The sequence below is a fragment of the Archocentrus centrarchus genome, chromosome 5, assembly GCF_007364275.1.
Source record: "Archocentrus centrarchus isolate MPI-CPG fArcCen1 chromosome 5, fArcCen1, whole genome shotgun sequence".
NCBI lineage: Eukaryota > Metazoa > Chordata > Actinopteri > Cichliformes > Cichlidae > Archocentrus > Archocentrus centrarchus.
Genome location: NC_044350.1, coordinates 17,295,641 through 17,319,277, shown reverse-complemented (window position 1 = coordinate 17,319,277; position 23,637 = coordinate 17,295,641). Strand labels below are relative to the sequence as shown.

The 23,637-nt window shown below is 40.3% G+C and overlaps 2 protein-coding genes across 4 annotated transcripts; one reads left to right on the top strand and one right to left on the bottom strand.

The window, feature by feature from the left end:
* The first annotated feature begins 980 nt into the window (after positions 1-980).
* pfkfb4b (6-phosphofructo-2-kinase/fructose-2,6-biphosphatase 4b) lies at positions 981-17,667 on the top strand. 3 transcript variants are annotated; one of them, XM_030728727.1, is made up of 14 exons: positions 981-1,117; positions 9,722-9,838; positions 9,923-10,019; positions 10,339-10,405; positions 10,507-10,581; positions 10,663-10,719; positions 11,512-11,633; positions 12,117-12,324; positions 12,434-12,580; positions 12,668-12,772; positions 12,869-12,998; positions 13,088-13,150; positions 14,978-15,042; positions 16,646-17,667. In XM_030728727.1, the coding sequence occupies exons 1-14, from the start codon at positions 1,075-1,077 to the stop codon at positions 16,703-16,705; spliced, it is 1,356 nt and encodes a 451-aa protein (XP_030584587.1). In that variant the 5' UTR covers positions 981-1,074; the 3' UTR covers positions 16,706-17,667. The 3 variants fall into 3 exon arrangements, with proteins under 3 accessions (XP_030584587.1, XP_030584585.1, XP_030584584.1); XM_030728724.1 differs by lacking the exon at positions 981-1,117 and adding an exon at positions 8,207-8,384; XM_030728725.1 differs by lacking the exons at positions 981-1,117; positions 13,088-13,150 and adding an exon at positions 8,205-8,384.
* On the bottom strand, positions 17,645-22,453 carry arpc4 (actin related protein 2/3 complex, subunit 4). The gene is made up of 6 exons (XM_030728728.1): positions 22,320-22,453; positions 19,814-19,932; positions 19,591-19,702; positions 19,379-19,474; positions 18,273-18,443; positions 17,645-18,174 (listed from the first exon to the last, which is right to left on the bottom strand). Exons 1-6 carry the CDS (start codon positions 22,320-22,322, stop codon positions 18,169-18,171), a joined length of 507 nt encoding a protein of 168 aa, XP_030584588.1. The 5' UTR covers positions 22,323-22,453; the 3' UTR covers positions 17,645-18,168.
* Positions 22,454-23,637: the final 1,184 nt, after the last annotated feature.

The window sequence follows — 23,637 nt, the reverse complement described above, 5'->3', positions numbered from 1 at the left end:
TATCTTTTGGCTCTCATCGTCAAACAAGGCTGTGGCCCAGTTAAACTACCATAAGGCCACTGTGGTGAAATTTAAAGCTATATTATGCATTATGCTTTATGTTTTTTGTTTTGTTTGTTTGTTTTTGTTTGGGTTTTTTTACAATTGAAAATGCCATCATATCAGTATGATAAATTAAATCTTAGTTTAGAATCATAGATGGACACAATAGATAACAGAAGGCCTGTTTTCACTTCCTAAAGCAAACCCCAGCTTCCTTAAATATTCAGCAATACAAACACAAATGAAGAAATAGAGGAATTCTTAACTACTGTCTCTGACTAAATCACCAAAGAAATAAGTATTTAAAACACAAATGAAGCAACATCTTGGGAAGTCACTTTCCTTGGATTATGTGGGGATTTTTTTTTCTTTGCTGGAAACTTTACTAAAAGCACCATTAGTATAAGTTTTACTCCCATTCAAACATATCTTCTATTTAAAATTTGGGATAACTGTATTGTTTAGTTTCAGGTAGGTTGTTTCTGTGAGCTGTAATATGTATATTATGTATGATTTTAAATGTGCTTAATGGGGAACATTAAGAATAAACAGTGCAGCACACATAATAGACAAAACATGGAAGCTCTGCTCTCCTGTACTGTAACAGCACTCCCTTGTTTGGATACAAGTTTTGTTGTTGTTTGTTTGTTTGTTTTTTAAAGACGATTTGGGGATTTAATATGTGGGAATAACCATCAATGCGAATACACATTTTAACTAATCCAACCAACTGGAAGCAGTGTTTCTAAGGCCCCTTTGTGGTCTGGGGGACAGAGCAGGTGCTTCTATACCTGGGGCATACCGACGATAGCTTATTCACATAAGGAAGAAGGGTTAAGGCATATTTAGAAGTGTATTTCGTGGAGAGGTGGGGATGGAAGTAAGCGAGCGCTAACACAGAGAGGTGCATGTGCGCACGCTCCTGCGGACGAGCCTGAGCGCGACTCACTCGCTTCATTCATTTGACTGGCCGAGCTGCTTAACGCGTACTGCGCACACCAAGCTGGGAAAAAGAGGCTTTAAACCGGGACCATGAGAGGCTCCTGCAGTCTGCGAAACGCGCAGGAGAGGGCAGGTAGGACGCTGAGCTCTGTCTTTTATTTTTCTTTATTTGTGTTTTATTTGCGACGCTGTTGCGAGTCGTCGCTGGCGCTGAGTACAGAGTGTGCTGTAGCGGAGCAGCTGGGCTAGCAGGCGAATGAAGTAAACAAGTGTGTGTCACGTAGGCTCGCTTCTGAGCTGTCAGGGCTCTCTGCCGTGCAAAAGAGGGAGGCAGACTGCCACGCAAGGCTGGGAAATTTATAAAAGATAGTCGCTCTCAGATGTGTTGCCAGTAAAGAGAATATTTTGCTACTTTTATAAATGCTTCGGCAGCATCTTCCTGTAGCCTGGCTGCAGCTGCTGCTGGTTAGCTACCCTGCACGCAGCTGACAGTTATGGGAACGAAAGGAAAGACTGTAAACACTGTTATCACAGGGTCACCACACACCATGTCACGTATCGTACTGATGTGTCAAAACCCCCACGACCACCAGAAAAACAAACTGATTTTCAATCCAAGTGATTGGGTTATGATTCAAGAATATTCTATCTGGAGTTGGTTATTGATCCGGCAATGCGCAAAGTTTAATTATGAGCATACTGGTAAAAGGAGACCTTCTGGCTCGTTTTGCATCTACTAATTTAAGGGTGGCCTTGTCGTTCTTCAGACTTTACAATCAACCCAGTTATAAGAAAACTTTACAGGTTTTCATGAAGTTGATACAGAGATGTGCGGCTCTTTATCAGTAGTAACATGATGATTACTCCAGGAACCTCTTGTAAAGTCAGTTTTTATAGCATGTATTGTGCATCAGGGGGACTCAAAATAATTTCAGTTATTTTGAGTCTAAACTTCTGGTCTAACAAGCGCTCAGGCTGTGTCACTTTCTACTTACTACTCTGTTTACTTCTGCTTGCAGTTCTTGTTTAAGGGGCCTCCATGACTCGTTTTGCATATGTGCAAAAGAGCAGCATCATATCATCGATTGTCCTGGGTATAATAGGAACAGGCTGTTATGTAATTCTATTAGTCATGTATCCCAATGAGTCTGTTTAATATCGTGTAGCTGTGCTGTCATATTGATGGACAGCATGCAGCATGCATGCTGGCAGACAGATTTCCTGCTGTTCTTTGTGCACGTGTGGTCACAGAGGTTTAAATGTGTTCAGCCTGAGCTGCTGTGGCAGGTGTATGAGGATTGAGCAGAGCTCAGGCTGTACTGGTGAGAAGGAGACGTGCTTTACTGGCTGTCCTTATGTCTACACAGAGAGAGGTGGGGCTAAGCAGAAAAACAAGAAAAACATATTGGAGTCAGTGTATCTGTGTCTGGCTGATCTGTTTATACTGGGGGGATGTTCAGTGCAGCGATGGTAACTGATATATTAAACTGCTATTGGTGTTTAACAATAATCAGTGCTACTCAGAGTGGAGTGGTGGAAAGGCACTGAGTTGGCTTTGTCATGAGCACCCTTATGTGTTTATAACCGCAGAGGGCTTGGAATATGCTCCAGCTTGTGCAGCAAAGCCATTACAGATTGTATCATTATGCTCAGCCACAATAAATCCCGCAGGATATTCACCTCCATGGCTGAGAGGCTCCCTCAGACGCTGCAGTAAGACTGCCTTCTCTCGCCATCCTTCCCTGTCTGTTATACTAAAAATAACATTTGAAAAATGAAAATCTTTATTTTTTTTAATGCTTTTATGTCCTCCAGATTGCGATTCCAAATCTTCACGATCAATCCCTCCCTCTAGCCCCTTGTTAAAGGCTTGGTCTCACTCTCGCTGCACTTCCCTCCCCTTCCACCCCACCCCCCTATGTCTGCTCTATATCTAGGTGAAAGTTCACTCGCTCACACAGTGCAGTACAGGCTTCATGCGAGGCTCTGTAATGTTTATGCGGTAACTGTTCGACTCCACGGTGTTCTGCATCATCTAGCTCATGTTTTGCATGTAGGAGCGTTCGGTCTCAAGGTCTTTAGCGGTGTTTTTGTTTTCATCTTACTCTGGCTTAGTCAGTCACCCTCGGATGAAATGTCTCTTCTGTTGTTTTCCATGCTGTTTAATAAAGTATGAACCAACAGAATGATTCTGGGTCAAAGTGTACATACAAATTAATTGCAAAAAGATTAGACTGTTGTTAATTGACATAAGTTTAATTGCAAACTGCTAAAAATCAAGGAAATAAAACAGTAAAAAGGCTCTATTTTCAGCTTCTCTAATGTGAGGATTTGCTGATTTTCATTTGACTTAAATTATTGCTTGATTTTTGCACAAGAAAGCAATTTTTATCACCCTGAACAGACTGGATATTGTGAGCAACATTTTGCATGATTTTCAGTCAGTTATCAGAGTCAAAATAGAATGAAATCATCAATAAAACAGACGAGACCACAGACTTGTAGTAGCTTCACAGCTTTAGCCATCATCACTCAGCAGTGTAGGCAAATCCTTTCAGCTGAATTCCAAAATCAAATTCCATCTTTTTAAGATGATCTTTTTGGCATTTTCCTCTAGATAGTCAGCGGTACAGAAAGAGCCAGAAAAAAGGAGCAGACAGGTGAATGACATTCAGTAAAGTACCCTGAACAGGAAGTTTAATGTGGACATTGTGGATTTGCAGTTTGCCCCTTAAACAATTAAGTCACTGGACAGCCTGGGAATTACGCCTCAATGCAAATATCAATTTAATGCGAATGTCATGTTCACTAATGGATGTGTGTTGTTTACATGATCAGTGGGAACCAAGGTCCTGATGTGTAGAGGAAGAATAACTGGGTATGCAGTAGCCTAAAACAATATTAGATTATGGAGAGAACATTATTTTTCTTCTGTATTTTGTTTGATGCTCAAAACAAAATAAACTAATGAGAACAGAAAAGCAGCCCTGAGGTCAGTTGATACTATAAACTTACAGGCATTAGACAATCTATTATGTAATTAAGTACAGCAACCTTTCAGTGTGCTGTATGTGAGTGTTTTATTATTTTTTTTTTTAAATCTGTTTCTTCTAACCAACTAGTGTTTTCCCTACTGTTGTGGAGGTCTTCAATAACCTTCAGTTACCTCTCCAGTGTGTCTGCCTGCAGATGGACTCAGACTCCACTGTCTTGGCTTGCAGATATCTATGGCAGTCCTTGCTTTGCGTGTGCCGGAGAGAAACTCTGACCAGAACAAGCAGCAGGACTACCTACACCACTACCTACAGAGCAGAATGAGGATTACAACCATAACAAGTCCAAGATGGTGGTGTTGGAGGCTGTCTGAGGGATTGACTGGAAAGATGACTGAATGACTAGGGACTGCCTCAGCATCAACCGAGCCAGACTCCAGGCAGGGACGCTTGATAGAAAATGGCCCAGGGCCACTGCTGGGTGGCTTTGTATTTATTTAATAGTCATCACTTTGAAAATAATAATAGCATACTCCAAAGCCATCCCAAACAAACTGCACTGAGCAAGAAGACACAAAGAAAGTGTTGTCAAACTGAAACTAAGCAGCAGGAATATGGTGGGAGGGTTGTTGATGCTGCTGCTTGCCACTATTTGTGGAAAATTTTGGGTGAACTTTAGCCCACATTAGATTAGCATCTGTTGCATATTCTTCAAAATGATGCTGTAGGTCAAAGCCTGTATTTAGGGAAAGTAGGATCATAGTGGCCCAGAAATAGACTGCCATCTGCCCTTGCCTTCAGCCTACATGAGCACACAGTTTCAAATCCAAATACTTATCCCTTAGAGATGCTTTTGTGGAACAGTCCAGACACTGAAGAAATTTTGAAACCAGAGAGTATTAAGGATTATATTGAAAATGGGAAATGACTGGGCTTATTGTAGGGTATTAACTGCTGTATCGAAGCAGGATGAGTTTAGATAAATGGATATTGTGTATTTGTTGTCAATTTACATCTTTTATCAGAACTGCCACTTATGTTGGCTGTGTCATTCTCCAGATTAATTGGACACAAAATTTCTGAGAACCCTGCTTTATGAGTGGTTGAAGAATAACCATCTCAAAATGCCTCCTTAGCCTGTAGGCATGTTCACGTGCTTTTATTTGGAAAGCCAAGCGTTTGTGCGTGTGTACTTGTTTCCTGAAGCCCCGAAGTGAAATGTTGATTGGATTAGTGACATGCTGACTGCTCTCAGTCACTCTTGCATGCTGACCTTTTGCCTAATGACCTCTGGTCACTGAACATCTTCCTAGGCTACAGATTTGTCCTCATAGTAATGTATTTCACTGAAGCACAGTGCCCTCTGGTGTCAGAGCCTGGGCATTATGTTCCTGCACATTGCCAAGGTTGAGAATAAGCAGTGATTTCAAAGGTGATGTGATTCAGTTTTTACTTAGAGTGAAATTTGAGCTCTGTTCATCTGCATTTGTTGCTAAGTTTAATGTGAGGCTGCTGGATTTCTCTTTTCCTGTCTCTGCAGGTTTCTGGTGCAGTTTATTGTTTGAGTTGTAAAAATGTCAAGAAAACATATTTTTGCTTCTGACCTTGACCTATATCCAGCTGTGAATTCAGAGAGGTTCATTTATGCTGTGGTAGACTTAACTGCAAGAAGGAACAAATAACTGATTTTACTGCTGAAATGATTAGTTAGATAACAGAAAATTAATTTGCACCTATTTTGGGAAACAGCTGAACAAAATGCCAAAAAGAAAATGTGGTGGTTATTGCTTTTAAATGTGATGATAAGTTAGTTTATACCTCCAGAGACTGGAGCTCTTGTTTGAGATGCATCTTTAATTTCTCCTATTTGTGATTAGTTAAACCTGATACCTAGTAATTCTCATTTGGCAGATGTGGATATGAGTGCCTCTCTCTATATTAGCACTGTGATGAACTGAATATAATGTGTGTTTTCACTACATATGTTACCCTCAGGCCATCTACTTAGTGTCTTCTATGGGATTTTTTAGAGCAGCTATGCTAATGTTACACAGCTCAGCAGCAAATCCTACTTCAGTGAATGCTTCACTGCTATTACTAACTGGTTGTCTTTAAATTTTCCCCTAAATGCTGGCAAAGCTGAGGTTCTTCTGTTCAGCTCTGACAGTTTTACTTAGGAGGATGGCTGCTTTATTGGCCGCTTTGCCAGAAATATCAAATCACTCACGAATCTTGTTATTATTTATTATTTTCCTGTCTGTAACTCTGTAACGCCAAGTGTATCATATTTGATAAGTGAGTTTCTGTGAGTTTTTAAGACCTCTACATCATCAGCTACATTTTCTTTTCTCAAAAAAACAAATTGCATAATAAATTTTTCAGCAATAGAAAAAATGCCAGATGTAGCAAAAATTATATAAATTAAGACCCATATATGCAAATGAATATTTATTAATTTATGTATGTAATTTTTTTATTCATCAGAAGCTTCAATTAACACTCCATTTTCAAAAATTTCCTCGCAATTATTTCATGGTTCATGCTTTACAGGGTTGAGCTCATCCAGTATTGTGAAGCTCAGTCTTTACTGTCACCCAGCTGGAACTTTTAGTACACACTTTTATTTTCCTCCCTCTCCATTAACTGCTGCTTACTTTCCAACACATTCTTCTCAGCCCTCTCCAGCTTCTCCTCTTCAGTCAGTCCAGAACGCAGCAGCTGGTCTCCTAAAAAACTAAGCCGTCAGTGCTGATACATCACCACTTTTCTTGCTCCCAGTGAAATTTTGAATTCATTTGAAAATTGTATTATTTACTTACAAAGCCCTAAATAGCCAGGTTCCTGCCTAAATAGGCAGAGCTGCTGAGACTTTATTCTTCTCTCTTCACCTGATCGTGGCCTTTTTTTTTTACGTTTCCACACTCTTATTTTCAATCCGGAGGCGACTACACTTTTGAAGTTGTAGGGCTCAAACTTGAAACAACCTTCCTCATTTCACCAGTTTGGCTGAATCAGTGCTTTGTTTAAAGCGACTGCTGAGAACTTGTTTTTCACAGGTTAGCTTTTCTTAACTCCTTTGCCCATTATTTTTGGCTTAATAAGAACTTTTGCTTGACTTGTGTTCATGTTCTGCAAGTTGAGGTGTGTTCTTTAATGCATGTTTTTACACAAACTGTGAAACACTTTGAAACTGTGTGTTTTAAAAAGTGCTGTACAAATGAGGGTTGTTATTAATATTTTTCTCACTATTCTGACTGGCAATTTAAGAGCTGCAATTTTTTTTTTTTTTTTTTTAATTGCTAGCAATGGTCCCTATGCTTTTCTATAAAACATTTCAGAAAACAGTGAAAATCACCTGTTTAATTTCTCAAACACTATTCTTCTGCTGTGTGATTGCGTAGTGTCCAGCAATTATAGATACAAGAAGGATGTGTGAGCGGTGGGGCCCGTGACTGGGTCGTGTAAAACCCAGGCATCCACAGTTTTCATCGTGATGTTGTTCTGAGCTCCCAGCAGTCCGCATGCCATTCCTGCCTCCCCATGCCCCTCTCCTATTGGCCGCTGGGCCGCTCATCTCAGTTCTGATTGGCTCAATTTCGAGCTGCATTCACTGCCCATGTGTGCCTCATGTGAACAGCCGAAAAACTTGTTTTTCATTTTGCTTCTTCCGACTCTGCGTGCGTATTTCGCGAGTAATTACGGTAACTTGTCAACCGGCACGTTTTGGTGGAAGATGTGTTGTTCGTTCTCTACACAAGACACTTAGAAATTACTTAACAGGCATCACATGACTGGAAAAATCAAAAATGTGCAACAAAATGAATTTTGGCCTTTATGTGGCATTGGAATGCATTTATTTGCTTAATTTAGTCTTATTTGGTTAAATGTTATTCTATCTTTGGAGTATTTTTTTTATTAACCACATTGTCTTTTAGCGCTTTAAACGTAACTGTGCGCTTAATGTTAACAGATTAAAATACTGAAAATTATGGACATTGAAGTAAACACCTACTATAAGACTGACACGTGAATTCACTGAAAATATGAATTAATGATGCCGACATGAAAAAAACAAACAAACAAACAAACAAAAAAACACGACCGAAGTAACGTTACATCCTGTACCGGGACATTTTGTTTTTCTTCCTCGCTCTGTGTTGCGCTCAGTCTCCAGTCCTTACGGTAAAGGGAAACTGCTGTTTCTCAGCTGATATGTGAGCGACCCCGCTGCTGAATTTCAGTGCAAGCGCTGAAGCCCACCGCCTCAGTTTGTTGTCTGCAGGGTAACAGCCAGGATGATAGACAACCAAGAGTTTATGGTGGAGGCTTACCCGCGGGAGCTCACCCAGAACCCGCTCAAGAAAATTTGGATGCCGTGCAAAAACGGACACATCGCTCACAGACGCGGTAAGATGCAGCAGGTCGTCAAGTGCGCAAAGGATGTGTCTGGGGGATGCGATTCTGGTCATATGTATATGGGCTTTTCTCTTTTAATATCGCTCGTTTCCCCCCTATTTTGCACGTATGCTTCAGATTCAGGTCAGATTTGTGTTTGAACTTAAAATATTAGGCACGGCTGTTTGAGATGTTGCGTGCGTGGTGATGTTGCATCAGGCGGATCTTGTCTGGTTCATATTTATTCTTATTCTGCTTGACATCCGATCAGGCAGGTTTCAGCCAGCACGTCTGATGTTAGTTTATCTTGTAGGGGTGACACTGGGCAGCTGTTCTTAATGTGACTCAGGTGCTTCTGTCTGATTTGCTCTCTCTGCGGGTCCTCTTGTTTTTTGCTGAGTCAATCTCTCCCTTTTTCGGCGCTATTTTTATTTTTATTTGTTTATTTTAAAGCTACAGCCAGTCCTGTCCTGTTTGGCACAACACATTTTATCATATCCATAACCTTTAATAATACTAGAGTCTCCTTAGACATCAATGCAGATTCCTTTATCGCATATGTATTTGATGCGTGGGGGTGTCTTAGCACTAAAGATATTACTAAGGATGTGTTTGCTTCCTTTCCCCCCCCTTTTGTATAGGCAGGAATTTGGTACTATGAAAGTTAGTTTTAACAACCGCAAAAAAAGAAAACAGTCATTAGTTTAAAAAAAAAAGAGTGTTTGTAATCTAAGAAGAGGAACAAAAAAGGCTAACAAATATTCACTTAAACACTTAAACACAACTTTTAGAGCAGGTTATGGCTGCAAAAAGCAGATGTTTGTTGCCATAGCTGAATTTCAATCAAGTCTGAATTGTAGTTTCTACTGCAGAGCACAAACCTGCCATTTTTCCACTTAATCAGCATGCGCCTCTGATTAGCCATTAAGGAAGCATGCGGACCTCTCTTCTGCTGCCTGCATTTATATGCTCCTCACACCTTTATTTTTAGCTGTAATTTCTTTTACCTTTTCTTGATCTTGATCTGTCAGAGCTGGCCTCAAGCTCTCATAGTGCTTGGTGAATTATAAAATGCACATAAAGCATTTAGAATATTAAGCATGTGGTTTAAGGAGTTCATTGTGTTAGTTATTGTAGTTAAAAAAAAAAAAATACTAATATCCCAACTCTTTGTCCTGTAGCAATGTATGTAACTATCATAAAGAGTCTTTTTGTGTTTGTCTTTACTGTCACATGTGATAGGCAGCCTTCTAGACTAATTAAATTAGTGTTGACAAGCTGTGTTCACCAAATTAAATATGTGAAAAGCAACCATTAAGTTTGTTTCGTTGTCTCTCCTCCTCTTTCAGTATGTATGACAAATTGCCCGACCCTCATTGTGACTGTTGGACTTCCAGCCCGAGGGAAAACCTACATTTCGAAGAAGCTGACTCGATACTTAAACTGGATAGGCGTGCCAACAAAAGGTACAAGCAACTTCCCCAAAATCATATATGGAGTGAAAACTAACTGAACTCTCTGTTTAAAGTCTGACTGTCTCCTCTTAACAGAGTTCAATGTTGGTCAGTACCGGAGAGAGTGTCTGAAAATCTACAAGTCCTTTGAGTTTTTCCGTCCAGATAATGAAGAAGGCCTAAAAATCAGACGGTGAGTCCACAGCCAGTCTTTTCAATGTCAGTCTGTGTCATGCAAAGTTGGTCAACCGCAAACAGTGACTGCAGGGTTTCATTTCAACAAATGAAGAGAAAATTACCTGTGAGTTGATCGGTCACACTGAAAACCCCTTAACCTTCAGCTGTCAGTGGCACATGATTAACCAGTACAGCTTGTCTTGTATATAAAATGAGAAGTTTTTCCTTCATGATGTCATATAGAATGCAACAGAGACTGAACACATGAACACAACCCCGAGAATAATTCCAGTATAAATTTAAAGTGCAAAAATCTCTCCCGTTTCTTTCCACAGTCAGTGTGCTACGTCAGCTCTTAATGATGTTCTGCAGTACCTGAGCGTTGAAGGAGGACAAGTTGCGGTGAGTCCATGATTCTTCTTTAGGTATACGTGGAAAGTAATCCTAGAACAAAAAAATGCATTCCTGGGCTGCATAAGACTCTGTTTTCCATGTTGTTGCAGGTCTTCGATGCCACTAATACAACGAGAGAAAGAAGAGGGACCATCATCAGGTTTGCTGAGCAGAATGGGTTCAGGGTATGTTCAAAGTATGATGCTGTTAATTTTTAATCTTGGATCGATGACCTCAAAGTTAACTATATTTTCTTGTCAATTCAGGTATTTTTCGTGGAGTCTGTGTGTGAGGACCCAGAAGTCATTGCTCAAAATATAGTGGTGAGCTTTGTCTCTCTTTATTCAGTCCAGTAGAATTGATCAAAACAGCACTTTTTAAATTCCTAATATACCTCAGAGAATGGTTAAAATCTATCCAAATATTAGCTGCTCAGTCCAAAAATCAGGAGTCACGTACTTCAGAATTCATCAGACCTGAGTTGCAGACACAGACTTTATATGAAAGATGGATGTAGCCACTGTGGCATCACCATCAAGAGGCTGGTTGGTTAGAGGAGTCCAGTTCTGAAGCTTCAAGTTGAGCATTTTAAGGTGTTGCCATCTTGGTGTTTTTGAAATGCACATCATAATCGAGGTGCGGATGTGACTCAGAAAATGGGGCCACTCAGAGGAGCAAATGGTCAATCTCAAAAGTTACTGAGGTTGAGGTTGATCAAGACTTATAGACTTCAGTAAAGTCACTTATTTTTGCAACCAAAGGAGTCACCGCCTGCTGGCCATTAAAGAGAATGCCGGTTTAAGGCATTTACACATTGTCACTCTTCAAACCTGGAGGCTGTGTCCATCTTTTTTATACAAATCAAGAAACCAGACCCATGTGTACTTGTATGAATTGTTGTGGCAGTGGTGGACCAGCACTACAATTATTTGGAGAGCGGTAAAAGTATGCATAAATAACGTGCTTGAAAAGAGATCAGTAAAGTTAGTGGGCTGAGCTTTGGACTCCAGCAAAGTGTGCAAAAAGTGAAAAAGGCTTAAGGCAGTGTCAGACAGCAAACTTCCCCTTCCCGTTTTCGTCTGCTCACATCCTCGCCTCATGTTTCCTCTTTGTAGCAAGTTAAACTGGGAAGCCCAGACTACATACACTGTGACTCAGATGAGGCCATCAAGGACTTCATGAAGAGAATAAAGTGTTACGAGTCATCCTACCAGCCTCTGGATGAGGTTCTCGACAGGTGACGACACACAAAAAGTACAGAAACACTGTGAGATTTTAGCTGTATCTTAAATTTATTACAAACCACCTTTTTGCAACAGATTGAATAACCTTGAGTAAATTAAGTTTGATGTATGCACACTGTATGACGATAATAGTTGTTGAATAGTAGGCTTTGACACAGGGCTGCAGTTCCTCTTTCACAGTCATGAAAACAGCTGTTGGACGCATCATACAAACAAGGCTTCTGCTGCCACAGTGTAACCAGATTTTCTTTTTTGTTGATATTCCAAACATTTAATTTTGCATATTTTACCTCCACCGGTTAATCTGCCCCCCCCCCCCCCCCCCCCCCCCCCCCGCCCCAATGGGGCAGGTTTCTGTCTTTATCAGCTCTGAAGTTACATGTTAAGGTTATCCTAAATTTTGATGGCCCTAATTTCTCACATCAGGCATTGGAGAAGATCACATCACAGGTGATTAACAGAACTTCTCATTCCAGGGATCTGTCCTATATCAAGATAATGGATGTGGGACGTCGTTACCTGGTGAACCGTGTCGTTGACCACATTCAAAGCCGTATTGTCTACTACCTGATGAACATCCACATCTCACCACGCTCCATCTACCTGTGTCGCCACGGCGAGAGCGACCTCAACATCAAGGGACGCATTGGGGGAGATTCGGGCTTGTCTGCCAGAGGACAAGAGGTTGGTGTGGGTGTTTGTGCGTCTGTGTCAACAGAAAATATGTCAGCACATGTTTCAGATCACTGAGCGGATTTAACGTGATCTTCTGCATTCTTCTCTTGCTGTCCAGTTTGCCACACGTCTGAGGAATTTCCTCCAGGAGCAAAACATCAAAGATCTTAAAGTGTGGACCAGCCAAATGAAGAGAACAATCCAGACAGCAGAGATCCTCGGAGTGCCATACGAACAGTGGAAATCTCTCAATGAAATTGACGCTGTATGTCAACCTCTGCTTTCCTCAGTGTGAAGGTAATTCTGAAGCATTTGCATAAAGGCTAAATGGTTTTCTTCTCCTTTTACCCAGGGTGTGTGTGAGGAGATGATGTACGAGGAAATCCAAACTCATTACCCTCTGGAGTTTGCCCTGAGAGACCAAGACAAATACCGCTACCGCTATCCTAAAGGAGAGGTGAGAATGTGACTCTTCCAAACATAAAACTTTGTTTTTTCTTTTGTGTGTCTTGAAAACCTTCGAGTGTTTGACTGCTCTGTGAACTTCCTTCAGTCATATGAAGACCTGGTTCAGCGGCTGGAGCCCGTGATCATGGAGTTGGAGAGACAGGAGAACGTTCTAGTGATTTGTCACCAAGCAGTCATGCGCTGTCTTCTTGCATATTTCCTGGACAAGACTGCAGGTAAGAAGGACTTAAAGTAGGCCGTTTAAAGTTTTTCTTTCTTTGTTATAGACACCGACCATAAAACTTATAACTTTCTGTCATCACAGATGAGTTGCCTTATCTTAAGTGCCCTTTGCACACAGTATTGAAGTTAACCCCCGTGGCTTATGGTGAGTTGTGGAAAATTTCCTAGGCTATTGACATAAATACAATTATAAATGTAGTGTCATTAAATACTCTTCTTGCTGTATTGTCTGAAACACAATATAAATGTGTTAGATGTAAACTTAAAGACAGATATTATGAAAATGTTTATTTATCAAAACACCCAAGATATCAAAAATGTCTTTCCAGTGGGTGTGAAATAAGTCAGATTTTTCAAAAGGAAGTGCACTTAGATTTATTTCATGTACAGTGGCTCGCAAAAGTATTCATACCCCTTGAACTTTCCCATATTTTGTCACATTACAACCACACGCATAAATATATTTCACTGGAATTTAATGTGAAAGGTCAGTGGACCAAAAATGATACATGATTCAAAACATTTTTTACAAAAAAAACTGAAAAGTGCGGTGTGCAAAAGTATTCAGCCCCCCTGAGTCAATACTTTGTGGAACCACCTTTTGCTGCAATTACAGCTGCAAGTCTTTTAGGGTATGTCTCCACCAGCTTTGCACATCTAGTGACTGAAATTTTTGCCCATTCTTCTTTGCAAAACAGCTCAAGCTCAGTCAGATTAGATGGAGAGCATTTGTGAACAGCAGTTTTCAGATCTTGCCACAAATTCTCGATTGGGTTTAGGTCTGGACTTTGACTGGGCTGTTCTAACATATGAATGTTTGGTTTTAAACCATTCCATTGTAGCCCTGGCTTCATGTTCAGGGTCGTTGTCCTGCTGGAAGGTGAACCTCCGCACCAGTCTCAAGTCTTTTGCAGACTCCAACAGGTTTTCCTCCAAGATTGCCCTGTATTTGGCTCCATCAATCTTCCCATCAACGCTGACCAACTTCCCGGTCCCTGCTGAAGAGAAGCAGCCCCAGAGCATGATGCTGCCACCACCATATTTGACAGTGGGGATGGTGTGTTCAGAGTGATGTGCAGTGTTAATTCTCCGCCACACATAGCATTTTGGCCAAAAAGTTCAATTTTCAATTTCAATCATCTGACCAAAGCACCTTGTTCCACATGTTTGCTGTGTCCCCAACATGGCTTCTGGCAAACTGCAAACGGGACTTTTTATGGTTTTATTTAAACAATGGCTTTCTTCTTGCCACTCTTCCATGAAGACCACATTTGTGCAGTGTGGACAGATTCCCCCACCTGAGCTGTGGATCTCTGCATTTCGTCACCATGGGCCTCTTGGCTGCATCTCTGATCAGTGCTCTCCTTGTTCGGCCTGTAAGTTTAGGTGGACGGCCTTGTCTTGGTAGGTTTATAGTTGTGCCATACTCTTTCCTTTTCTGGATAATGGATTGAACAGTGCTCCGTGAGATGTTCAAAGCTTGGGAAGTCTTTCTATAGCCTAAGCCTGCTTTAAACTTCTCCACAACCTTATTCCTGACCTGTCTGCTGTGTTCTTTGGACTTCATGATGCTGTTTACTCCCCAATATTCTCTTAACCAACCTCTGAGGCCGTCACGGAGCAGCTGTATTTGTACTGAGATTAGATCACACACAGGTGGACTCTTTTTAGTCATTAGCAGTCATCAGACAACTTCTGAATGCAATTGGTTGCACTCAGAGAAAAGGGGGCTGAATACTTTTGCACACCGCACTTTTCAGTTTATTTGTAAAAAATGTTTTGAATCATGTATAATTTTCTTTCCACTTCACAATTGTATACCACTTTGTGTTGGTCTTTCACATTAAATTCCAGTGAAATAAATACTTTTGCAAGCCACTGTATTTAACAGAAATGGCTGCATTTTTTTTTATATGTTTTTAATATAACACATTATCTCTGCTTGGTCTAATGACTGTTTGCTCTTAATCAGGATGTAAAGTGGAGTCTTTCTGTTTAAGCGTGGATGCTGTGAACACACACAGAGACAGACCAGAGGTGGGTATCATAGGCACTCACTCAGCCCATTGACCTCACTACATTTTCAAGCTGTCATCCACAACTCAGTCAGGAGCCTCCCTCACAAATAACACTGGATACATAGACTATGACCTTGTTTCCTGAGGCCTGTACTATGACATGCATTCAACATAGCCAGTGTGTCTTTCTGTTATCTGGATTCACTTACCTTAACATTGGCAGGATAAGCTTATCAGCTTCCATCCATCCATTCACTTCCGCTTATCCTGTTCAGGGTTATGGGGGGGCTGAAGCCTATCCCAGCTGTCATAGGGCGAGAGGCAGGGTACACCTGTACAGGTTGCCAGCCTGTCACAGGGCTAACACAGAGAGACAGACAACCATCCACACTCACACCTATGGGCAATTTAGAGTGGCCAATTAACCTAACCCCTGTAAGTGCACGTCTTTGGACTGTGGGAGGAAACTCACATTGACACGGGGAGAACATACAAACTCCACACAGCGAGAGCGAGGCCTGGGCCAAGGTGGAATCAAACCCAGGCCTTTCAAATGTTATTCTAACTGTGAGGCAGCAGTGCTAACCACTGCGCCACCGTGCTGTAATGAAGATTAAAATTAGGAGACTTATCAATATCACAGCTCTAATGTTAAGACACGGGAGAGTCTGATGGATTAGAATCAAGTATTTCATTAAATTATTGTTTAAACTATTTCAGTTTTTAAAATGAATAAAATTTCTGATTCTGAGAATCTATATTTATTACTATTGTTCATCAGGGAAGCACAAAGGTATTAGACGCTAAAAACTTTGATCCCTCCTACTATCCGCACTCGGAGGTCAGAGGGATCTTTCAGGAATGCTTCTTTCCAGGGTATTGATCGTTCAGTAGGCTGGGAATTGGAAAGTGTTGATCTCTAATCTCACAGTACAAGGTAACCATGGTGATATACCCCAGTAAGAAGTGAACTGCCTTGATAGTACAGAAACCCAGGGTTAACCCTGATCGTAGTTGGATAAGATGAAATCCTGAGCCGTCTTGAGAGGCGCAATATTTAGGAAAGCTGATCTGAGCAGAATCGGGCTGAGTTTACATGAGTAAATAACTACACATAACAAGTGTTTAAGAAACCTGTTCATGTTTTGTGGGTCTGGAAAAAGAAATCTATATATATATCAGCCAATATATTGGAATATCCGATTTTTAAAATCAGCAAATGTCAGTACTGGACTTTAAAATCCTGTTTTGGTCCAGCTCTAGTAGTTGAGTGGCAGACTGAATGATTTCTATAAATAGCTTAAGTATGAATATTTATGTAGAATTAAGGGCTTGCTTCTTTACTACCTCTTAACACTGATTGAAAATGTTTGACATTAATAATGTCATAGCTGTAAAGGCCTCAGGATCATGAATGTGTTTTATTTGAAATCATTTTAAACAGATGTTCTTAGAGTTTAAAAATCACCATAGCTGGACTCGCAAGGTCTGTTAGTACCACTGTGTGACACGATGGATTCTTTTTATTCAAGATACAGACTTCAGGAAATTAATGAATAAATGAATTGTTTAACTAACTGTAACTCTTTTTTTTTTTTTTTTCCCCCCCATCGCTCTTTCAGAATGTGAATGTGCAGCGCAGCACTGAAGATGCTCTGCAGACAGTCCCAGCTCATTTCTAAACTCCTTCACTTCCTGTCACAGCCGAAACCTCATCTAACTTCGTTAGGACCTCTGAACGGCATTAACGGTGCTGATCAACTGCTGAGGCAGCTTTTTCCCTGAGTCAGAGACATCTTTCTAGACTCTCATTGTAAAGCACTTTCACTAAATGTCGTCCATTTTATACATTTGTTTTAACCGTACAGTAGCTTGACTCTCTTTGGCGGGGAAACTAAAGGCAGATGTGAATATTTTTTTTAATATGTGAACTTCTTAAATGGTGCAATGATATTAACTTTAATCATTGTCTTCCATGCATTGTGTATACTGCCATTGTTTGTTTCTAAAGGTGTTTTTATATGGAAGACAAAAAAAAAAAAAAAAAAAAAAAAACACCAGAAAAGACCAAGGACACTAATCATGTTTTCCTTTTCTTGCTTAATTTTTTTTTTTTTCAAACAAAAAAAACCCTGATTATTCTTGGTGTGTTTAAAAATTTCAAACATTCCAGAAAAGAGAAAATGTTACAATGAGCTCATCATAAAAAAAAAAAAAAAAACAAGGGGCTGAAATTTTACATACATGTCGTATGTTTTCTCTGAAATGTAGCTGATATGCTAAAACTCCAAAATGAAGCACTTCCTGTTGTAATCATAGTGAAACTAAAACTTATTTGTCTTTAAGACTAAAAGTTGAGAACTTGTGAAATATTCGGTTTGTCACTTAAGGCATTTTTGGCCTCTAAATCACTCCATCACAAGTGAAAAGTATGAATTAAAACTGTGAAAACTGTACATGCATGAATACTTTTTGTGGGGTAACAACGTATACTACTATACTGGGGAAAAATAACCCAAAATGCCTTGTCTGTCTCCAGCTGTCCAACCTCAATAAATGTTAATGTTTCTTGTAAAGAAAGCTGTGCAGTTGTGTTTAAAGACTTCACAGACAGACTGAAATACAAAGCATATTCTTTATTTATCTTCATTGCCAGCAGATGCATTTGTTTCATCGACAACAGACTCATCTGTGTACTTGTGAACTAAAGCAAGAAAAGTCACCTAATTGATTGCATTGATGGGTTAAAGTGTGTTGTAACAAAACAGCAAAAGGAAATTAATATGCATATAATATATATATATATATATATATTGTCTATATATTTAAAAAAAAATTAAATTATCTGGAAAAAAATCCATATTAGCCTGTACTCATTAATATCGATAACTCTTTTTAAGGACCTGCCCTGACTTGTTCCATAGGCAGAAATGAATGTTTCACATGTGAATGTTCATTATGTACAACCATCAATACTTCTGAGCACAGGGGTAATTTAAGTTTAAAGGCTAAAAGCTCATTGGCCGGTACATCTTATGTCGCTCAGCTTTCATTGGCTGATCATAGTTTGACTCCTCTGATGGGAACGCTCCACAGTGACGGCCAAGATTGCAAAAGGAATGCATTTTTCCGAGTTTCCTTGTTCTCAGAACTGCGAAAGTAGAACAAAGCACAATAAAGTAATATTAAAGCTTGGCTATTTTAATACAAAGTTTTACACATGAAAGAATTACTGAGACTATAACTCACATTTTTGAGGAACTCCTCAGCAACGATACGAGCCCTGGCGTTGACAGACAGCTTCATTTCACTGATCTCCTTGTCAATTTCCTCCATGAAATGAATGACAAAGTCCACTAGTTTATGCTTGTACATCTGTTCTGTGTGGAAGTTGGTGATGAGAAAGCTGATGTCATAGCCCTGTGAAATGAAAGAACAGAGTAATGTTAGGCATCCTCTCGCCACATCATCACATTCACCCACTTGAACTGAATGGTGTAGACTGTAGATCAAGGAGCCTACTATCTGCAATAAAACTTCATCTTATATTTGTGGAAAACATTGAAGATAAAATGACAGCTGCTATTTTAACCTAAAAAAAATCTTCTGTCTCTACTAATATTTTGGATATTCAAGTACATGTCTAGACAAAATCTTTGTGGTTAAAGTTTATGAAACTTTATTGTCTACATCTGGTATGCAACAAATTGTCTTTGTTAGTACAATGTCATCCCTATCAGGTTCTTTTGGGAAATTTTCCACCCATAATAAGTGTGTGTGGGGAAAAAGAGGCTATTGCATTATTTGATTTTCACTACAACAATATCGACAATGGCCAAAAGAATCTGTTTCTCCATGAATTCCTCCTACACAACTATCTATAATCACATATTATGTCATTGTGTTACCTAGCAACCTACTATCAATGGGATAAATTGCCCATTTGTAGCATTTATGCACCTGTGACATGTTATAAAAACATTGCATCATTTTAATTTCAAGACAGTAACATCTCGTTTATATACACACACAACGTGAATTAGGCATGACGTCATCATGTTGCCTTGCAACCACCTAACAACTGACTAAAATCCCCTGACCAAACAATACTGAAGCATGAGCTTGTACTAGTTTACTAAAACTACTACTATCAACAATAATAATAAAGTTGTCATTTAAATTCTTCTTTTTCTTTGGTCTTTTTTATAGAGAGTGTAGAGAGGAGAAGAATGGAAAATATTTTTTTCCATTTCATTTTTTAAAATATTACCATTATTACCGGTGGCAACATAAACTCCAACACTTCTAACAGGAACCCTTTAAATGTGACCGATGCATTTTCAAAGGCCACTTACCTCTACTGGTTTCCTCCTCAGGATGAAGAAGTTCTCTGCTCTCATCATCATGAAGCGCATGAACTTATGGCACAGAATCTTCTCAATCTCATCGGCCTACAACAGAAAATTGTTTCTAAAATAACAATGGGGCTTTCTGGCAGCTTTGACGTTTACGTGAATGCTATTAATTACTAAGCAGCCATCTGGTCTGAGTCAAGGTCTTCACTCACCTGCTTGACAGCGATGCTGACTCTGACAGAGTTGATAGAGCCCTCGATCAGAACTTTCTCCTTTTCATTACGGCTGATGATTACAGGTTGGAGGAGCAACTCTTTGCTGCTCCTGGAAGGAAGCAGACAAACACACACAGACTATTAATACTGTGTCACAGAGTCGGTCCACGGGGACTGTGACGTTAAACTCTTTCAAGTCTCACACCATTGCTAAACTCACCTCACTTCCACCTCTGGTTTGTTGTGCCTCTCCACCACTTGTGAAGAGAAATTCTCCAGGCAGAGAGCGGCCTGCAGTGTGGCACGCACAGCATTGAGATACGGACGCAACGTTGCTGTCTGAGGGTTGAAAACAATAAAAAGAAAAGAGATAATATTTTCTAATGAACCACATCTGCATCTATTCTTACGTACAGCTGAGTCTGACTGGTCATGTGTGTTTCATACACTTTCCTCCGTTTTCACCAATTCCTTATGCTTAAAAGGTATGCCAAGTCAAAATCCACCACTGTTGTCACAAACTAAAGAAATCCAGTGTAAAAAGCTATAGATCTGAGTGACACTGATTCATTGTTGGCACATGGACGGCAGGAGATTAATTTAGCTCTAGTGGAAAAAACATCCACAAATATGGTTGGAAGTTGTGAACGGCAGCTGCAATTTAGTAACAGTAACACAGCTTCCCCATTGATAACTGAGAATGTGATCACAATGCATGAGCAGACAGACAGATATTATAGTAGGGCTGATGAGCATTTATATTTCTAATAAGGGATGAAATGCACTTGTGAGATTAAAGTGGATGTGGTCAAATGAAACATCTTTAACCATAAGCATTTGTACACCAAGAGAACATTTCTGACATGGTTGGGGTTGCATCTTCGAGGATGAGCCGTTGTTTGCTCAGTATTAAAAATGATGCAAGTCATACGTTATGGCATTTGCACTCACCAGATCTAAACCCAGTTGAAAACCAAAGGAAGAAGCTTCAGTTGCCAACACGAACAGAAAGAAATACACCAAGAGACTGTTTGATAACCATATTGAAGGGATCTTCATCAAACATGTTTTTATTTTATTTACTATTTAAAAAATGTTAGCTAATATTACCAAAAAGGGTTTTCTTTAACTATCAAAAACTGGTAATAGCCTCATTCACTTTACTCTCTGACCTCATACATAAACTCAAAGTCATCAGTATCACAATACAACATTTGCTCACTGGCCACTTTGTTAGGCAAACCTGTTTAACTGTCCATTAATGCACAATTCAAATATATAATCAGTCACACGGCAGCAACTCAATGCATTTAGGCATGCAGAAAAGTCAAGAAGCCCTGCTGAAGTTCAAACCAAGCATCAGAATGGGGAAGAAAGGAAATTTAAGAGCTTTTGAATGTGGCATGTTTGCTGGTGCCAGACAGGCTGGTCTGAATATTTCAGACGCTGTTAATTTTTCCACAGAACCATCTATAGGATTTACAGAGAATGGCCTGAAAAAGAGAAAAGTGAGCAGCAATTCTCTGGGTGAAAAGGCCTTGTTGATGTCAGAGAATTGCCAGACTGCTTCGAGTTGATAGGAAGGCAACAAATACTTGTTACAACCAAGGTACACATAACACATTGAACTTTGAAACAGATGGGCTACAGCAGTAAAAGACCACAGCGGGTGCCACTACTGTCAGCTAATAACAGGAAACTGAGGCCACAGTTTAGACACATTAAAAAAATTGAACAACAGAAGACTGGAATAACATTGCCTGGTCTGATGGGTTCTGATTTCTGCTGCGACATTCAGGTGGCAGGGTCAGAATTTAGTGTAACCAATATGAAAACATGGATCCACCCAGCCTGCTATCAACTATTCAGGATGGCGGTAGTGTGATGGTGTGGGGATATTTTCTTGACACACTCTGGGCCCCTTAGTACCAACTGAGCATCGTTTAAATGCCACAGCCTACCTGAGTCCATGACCATGAGCCCCTTTATGACCACAATGTACCCATCCTTTGATGGCTGCTTACCAGCAGGATAACACGCCTTCTCACAAAGTTCAAATCATCTCAATCTGGTTTCGTGAACATGACGATGAGTTCACTATACTCAAATGGCCTCCCTAATAATAATCAGATGTGATGAGACTCACATCACGGACGTGCAGTCGACAAATCTGTACTAGCAAGGTGTACCTAATAAAGTGTCCGGTGAGTGTTGCCGCACACGGTTCAGGATATCAGTAACACAAAACTTGAAAAAATGTAAAAAGCTTTGAATCTATATAAACGCATCGTGACTTTGCAGAGGGATTTTTAGACGAGCTCCACAGGGTGCAGCACCACCACCTACACCACCCCCTTATCAACCATATCGTCAGATCAGCTGGAGCGAGCAGCTCACCAGATGCAACCTTCCTTTTTCAGTAGCAGAGATAGCACGGAGACTGTACGCTACTTAACAATCAAGTATTACTACAGAGTTAGGACCCATCTGATTTCACCGTCAGCATGAACTATAACCAGGCAGCAATCTGCCTTTTCCTTTTAGCAAGGAAACTAGCTAGATACAATTAGCCTGTTAGCTATCCGGCCACCTAGCTACTCAAAGGGTCACAAATATTAATGTAGTTTCAGTTAACAAACAGCTACAAACCCAATACACACAACATCCAATATGTATAACTGTTCAACTAAATAGATTCATTAGAAAATATGTCTACTTTCTCTTACCATTTCTCAGTGTCAGGAGAGTCGGCTAAAGGCGGAAGTAGCTGCACTAACGGAGCTTCTTCCGTGAATATTCCGGAAATCATTTGCGGCCACCGCCGCTGTGTGAAAAAGGACGTAGATTACAAAATCCAAAATATTATTCATCAATTATGCGTGTACTAACATTTCGAGCTCCTCAGCAAAATACTGTGGCCAAAGTTCACAGAGGAAAAGGCAGAATAACTACTTTTCAAACATGCGTAACTGCTTATTACTTGAACAAGGGGTAAAAAAAAAAAAAAAAAAAGCAATGGAATGTATGTTAAAGCTAATTAACTTCAATTTCTGTTGCAAAAGGTTTCATATCCAGAATATCAGCACTACGTTATCACCTTCTCTAACGGGTTTCCTGATATATTTACATAAATATGAATGCGTATTGGCGTTTCAGTTTCTTTAAGTGGCCTGGTAAGCGGTTCCAGTCAAACAGCTATCTTGCTTATCTAACTGGAATGTCTGCAGCTCTACCTGGTATTCTTGCTCTGGATATTTCACTATAAGAAAAGCGCAAACACTGAATTCCTTTCAGGGTTCTGGTACTGCATATGCTGCTCAGTGGCACACACTGACCAACTTTAGTAAGCCTTATGCTCGTTTTTAACATGGATAAATAGAAACTCCTTGTGTGAACGAGGCCTGTCTGCAACAGGATGCATTGCTCTACTCAATAAGGCCATGTTTGCAGTTATTCTCAAAGATTCAAAGAGAGTTTTATTGTCATTCTTATGTGAAACATGACAGGAACTGCGCCCAAGTTGACCATAGGTATGTTAAGTGAGTCTTTTGCAGGATGTGAGGGAACACAAGGAAGTGCGGGTTCATCCCAGGTGGCAATCTCTGTCAGTGCAGGGGCGGAGCTTCTGGAGGGGCTGGGAGGGCGGCACGCCCCCGGCCCGGGGCTAGAGGGGGCCCGGATGGGAGAGAGGAGAGGAGAATAAGATTTCAGGTAGCCAGGCCTCTGTCACGTCCGAGGTGAGGTGGAGAAGGAGGGCCCTGTCTTGATTGTATCGCAATATGCATGGCTCAATGTGCACAGTATACAACCCACTATACATCACCCATCATTCATGTTTTACATGGGGGTTTTAAAGGTTGCCACAGTCAGGACTAAGTCTTGGTTGCTCAAAACTTTACAAGACCGACTGACTTTAGTGATGTAGTAGGTGTAAAATATTGAATAAGATGTTGGACTGCATGACTGGCTTTATTTTCACTCTAAAGGCCGTTTCACACCGGACGCGCTGCGTTTTTGCGAATCGCCCTCATAAAACGCACTGTG